The sequence below is a fragment of the Protobothrops mucrosquamatus genome, unplaced genomic scaffold (genome assembly GCF_001527695.2).
Source record: "Protobothrops mucrosquamatus isolate PMUCROS unplaced genomic scaffold, P.Mucros_1.0 scaffold292, whole genome shotgun sequence".
NCBI lineage: Eukaryota > Metazoa > Chordata > Lepidosauria > Squamata > Viperidae > Protobothrops > Protobothrops mucrosquamatus.
The window spans coordinates 25,194-29,600 of NW_015386636.1; the positions used below are offsets into that span (position 1 = coordinate 25,194).

Genomic DNA, 4,407 nt, shown 5'->3' on the forward strand with positions numbered 1-4,407 from the left:
TGGAGGCAGGTTGTTCCACTGGTTAATTGTTCTAACTGTCAGGAAGTTTCTCCTTAGTTCTAGGTTGCTTCTCTCCTTGCTTCTTGTCCTGCCTTCAGGCACCTTGGAAAATAGCTTGACTCCCTCTTCTTTGTGGCAGCCCCTGAGATATTGGAACACTGCTATCATAAAGTATATCTTTAAATTAGGTGTAAGGCTAAATAATTTTTTATCATTTTTGCAAAAGTTAATTAAATACTGTATATATTGTTCAATTAAATAAAACAATATTTTTTTTTCATTTTTTTTTCCCTTAGGATTATCGAGTGAACATTTTTCTTCGTCAGAACTGGAATGATCCACGCCTTGCTTATAGTGAATATCCAGATGACTCTTTAGATTTAGATCCATCCATGCTGGATTTAATCTGGAAACCTGATTTATTTTTTGCCAATGAGAAGGGTGCCAACTTTCATGAAGTAACAACTGACAATAAGTTGCTTCGAATTTTTAAAAATGGAAATGTTCTTTATTCTATAAGGTAAATTGTTGAGCACAAAAATATGAGGTTATGACACAATTTCATGGTAATCCAAGTTCCATTTAGGCATAAAGATTGTTGCTTTTATAGACTATAAATTTTTCACATTGATGTATATAAGTATAAAACTTGATCTTCAAGATATAAAATAACTTGTGCAATTAGTGAAGATTGATTCAAATGTCATAAGTAATATAAAAACTAACTGATCCCCAAAATATTGGAAATTTTAATTTTGAAAACAAAAAGGCAGAACTTTGCTAAGGATAAGATGTATTAATTCTTAGTGTAAAATTAAGTCAGACATAGGATATCTTGTGTTAATAAAAGTCATAACTTCTATACTTTTGTTCTTGGAGAATGGATCAGTTTTGTTCTTGTGTGCTTCTTGCTGTAAACAACAAGCATACGTGTTCACCTCAGCAACCGTCACCATTTCTTTTACATTCCCAGAATACCTCTACAAAGTACAACCACAATGTTCAGAATTTTTTAGGGAAGGGAGTAAAAAGGGGCAAAGTCAGTAATTATAAATAACAATTACTAAAAGCCTTAGTAGAATTTTTAACTTCTCAAATTTCCCTCAACAATTAAAGAGTTCCCTCTTTCAGTTTGTCTACAAAGCCAATTTGTATCCTTCTGCTGCAAGCTTTCTATATTTGTTGCTATCGAAAGCCTGTCATATAACTACATCCAATATTTAAATATTCTTCCTTTTCCTTAAATGTTCCATAACTTCATTGCGTACATGAGGTTTAAGTTATAGTTTATTAGCATACAAAACGTTGCAGAATACACGTGTTGTAGATTACATTGATTCTGAATAAGGGTTTTGTACTCCTGTGCTTATTCAAAGATATTTACTTTTTTCAAAATGTATCTGGATTAGGCTTTCTAATCATTTGTTCTTTATACTATATATCATCTATTCTCTGTCAAAATTCTTTCATTGATTGTCCCAGATTTTAAGTCTACAGTGTACAGAGGATAACAAAGCTACTCTTATTTGAAATTAAGGATTAATATTCTTTGTAGCAGAAATAGTTCATATGATTTATTGAAAGACTGAATATGTTGTTTTAATAATAATTTCACAAATCACTAAGAGAGATACATAGGATTAGGTTATAATGTACCATATTGCTGAATATAAGCACAAATTACACAAAGAGAATACCGTAAAATACAAAGTTTAAAGATATTTATTCATAAATAGGTTTTTCTGATTTTATGAGGTTTGTTTCCAAGAAAGGTTGACAGAATTGCAGTTTTAAAATCAGTTCTAGGCACTTGGAGTCTAATACAAAGACAAATTTATAATATTTAATCATTTAAATGAACTGTAGTTTATTGTTTTGTATTAATTATACATATGCTTGTTTTGCCAATTTTTCTCCTTATTGTAGATGGATGTAAGGAAATGTATGTGAAGAAAATATTCTTTTTGCCTCATTTGCTTTGCATTCTTTCAGGTTGACTTTAATACTTTCCTGTCCAATGGATCTCAAAAATTTCCCAATGGATGTCCAGACCTGTATAATGCAACTGGAAAGCTGTAAGTATAAATTAATTTATTCATAGAAAAAAGCCATGAGATACAATATATATTATTATTTGTGATAATGTGAACTTCCATGTGCAGGAAACTTTTTTTAGCTCCCAGGATTCCAAGCCAATGAAGTAAGAAATTTGGCATGTTGAAATCCCAGTACATTTAGTGGTCACTCAATTGAGTAATAATGTTTGGAAAAAACAAAAACGTTATAGATTACATAATCTTGGCAGAGAAAAATGTTTTCTGATGGGGAACTCATTAGTTAGGGCAGCGGTTCTCAACCTATGGGTCGCGACCCCATTTGGGGTCGATCGACCATTTCACGGGGGTCGCCAAGCAAGGCTGTCTGCCATTTTTTTTCCCTTTTCCGGCGGGTGCCTTACCTCCCTTGGGCTAGGCCAGCTGGTGGTCGGCCTGCTCCGTCTCTGCCGCTTGCCAGCTACGCCTCGGCCGGCGCAGGGGGCAGAACCACACATGCGCGGTGCTCCCAGGCAGGGAAAGTCCTCGACTTACGACCGGTTGGGTAGTTCTCAACTTACGACCGGTTTAGTCCTCGACTTATGACCGGTTTAGTCCTCAACTTATGACCGGTTTAGTCCTTGACTTACGACCGGTTGGGGGTCGCGGCATTAAAAAGGTTGAGAACCACTGAGTTAGGAGAAAAATATTCATAAACCCATATGAGACAAGCGTCTGCTATACCAGCAATTTTCAGTTTGAGGGGAAGATGGCATGTTTGTTGGGAAATTTGTATTTTCAGCCAATAATTAGCCATCAAAATCCACACTCATACCTGAATTTTAAGCCTTACTGTTTCCAAACTAACCTTGGTTAATGGCTAGGGCAATAAGTAGGGCTACTCTCTCAAGAATTTTATTTGCACTGACTTCAGTTTGCACCTGCACCCTATTTAGAATTTGGGCCAAAATTTTGTTTCAAAAAGTTTTCATGCAACTGATATTAGTTCTTTAGTAAAGAAGAAATATGTAATAGCAGTTCTGGAAGCTAGCTCTGCTACATAATCATGATGTGGGTCAAGGTCATTTTGGCATAGAAAATCAGGGAAAGCACTAATAACAAAACTATAGGTAACCGTTTAATATAATGTGAAGTCAAGAGATTTTGAAAAGACCCTGATGCTTGCAAAATGAAAAGCAATTGAAATAAAGGCTGACAGAAGACAAAGTGACCACAATCTCTCACAAATATAAGCTTACAAGTGCTGAGGAAAACAGTTACTGCCAGACAATCCTGAGTCAGAAAGAACTGAACGACAACAGCTGCCATTTGAATCCCTCCTATCTTCATATTTTATATGAAGACTACTGATGAGCTACATGTTTTCCTCAGATATATAAAGAGAAGAAATTTCCTTGTTCCTCTGAAAAAATATGTGAAATAAAACATGGGTTTTGTACTAATGTATATATAATGAATGTATACAATAAATGATGAAGTGTGTTACTTTTCTATGAATTAGATGTAATTCACCTGAGTCCTCACTCTGGCACCATTTTTTCCTTCCTACCATTTTTCCACAAGTGCAAGGGCATCTTTTTCATTAAAGCTGAAATAGGGTTTGGGTTTAGGGTTTTTCATCAGAGTGAAAAAGAGTCATAATACATCACGACATGTCACGTGATGCGGCGAGTTTGACACCCATGCCCTATAATTTTTAAGCCTATCAAGAGAAAGCTTAGGAAGATTCTTCAACTTTATCTCTTATCATAAGTTGGAAGTTCTTGTTGACAAAATCTCAGCTATTTTTTATTGTTGGCAGCAGACCAGCAGCTGTATTTGCTTTTCAACTTTTACCTTTGACAAGAAATTCCTTGAGTCTTTCTCGCTCACACCTATCATTGTGGTATCATTAACATTTCTGCGGTTTTGTTGTTTCTTGCAGTAATTTTAATTTCAAATTTTCCTCAACCAGCAGTTTGAAATATTTTGGATGTGAATTAAATAAGGTTTTTATATACAGATCGATGCAATATTTTCCAGTTTTGAAGATATTTGTTGTTCCATAGCCCATTGTATTAGATGATTCTTTAACAGACAGATAGCCAGTTTTGCTCACATTTCTAAGAGGAATCTACAATATGCTGTGGTTTGTATATTCTAAATTCTTTGTATAAACAATAAAGAAAAATACAGATCTTTTTGAAGTTATTTGAATTTACCATTATCTGTTAAAAGTTAGCAATTTGATATTGGATAGCTCCTGGGCTGGCAACTATCCTGGCGAGTTTACATTTATAATAATAATAATAATAATAATAATAATAATAATAATAATAATAATAATAATAATAATAATAATAATAATAATAAT

At 33.9% G+C, this 4,407-nt stretch overlaps 1 protein-coding gene across 1 annotated transcript in view; it reads left to right on the forward strand.

Annotated features, from left to right (window-relative positions):
- Nucleotides 1-296: 296 nt before the first annotated feature.
- The window catches only part of GLRA3 (glycine receptor alpha 3), a gene marked incomplete at its 5' end in the record, with an annotated part of 43,822 nt that continues 39,711 nt past the window's right edge, over nucleotides 297-4,407 (forward strand). The window contains 2 exons of the mRNA XM_015814891.1: nucleotides 297-520; nucleotides 1,993-2,075. Of these exons, the coding sequence (XP_015670377.1) occupies nucleotides 297-520; nucleotides 1,993-2,075 (307 nt within the window). The remainder of the gene's footprint in view (nucleotides 521-1,992; nucleotides 2,076-4,407) is intronic.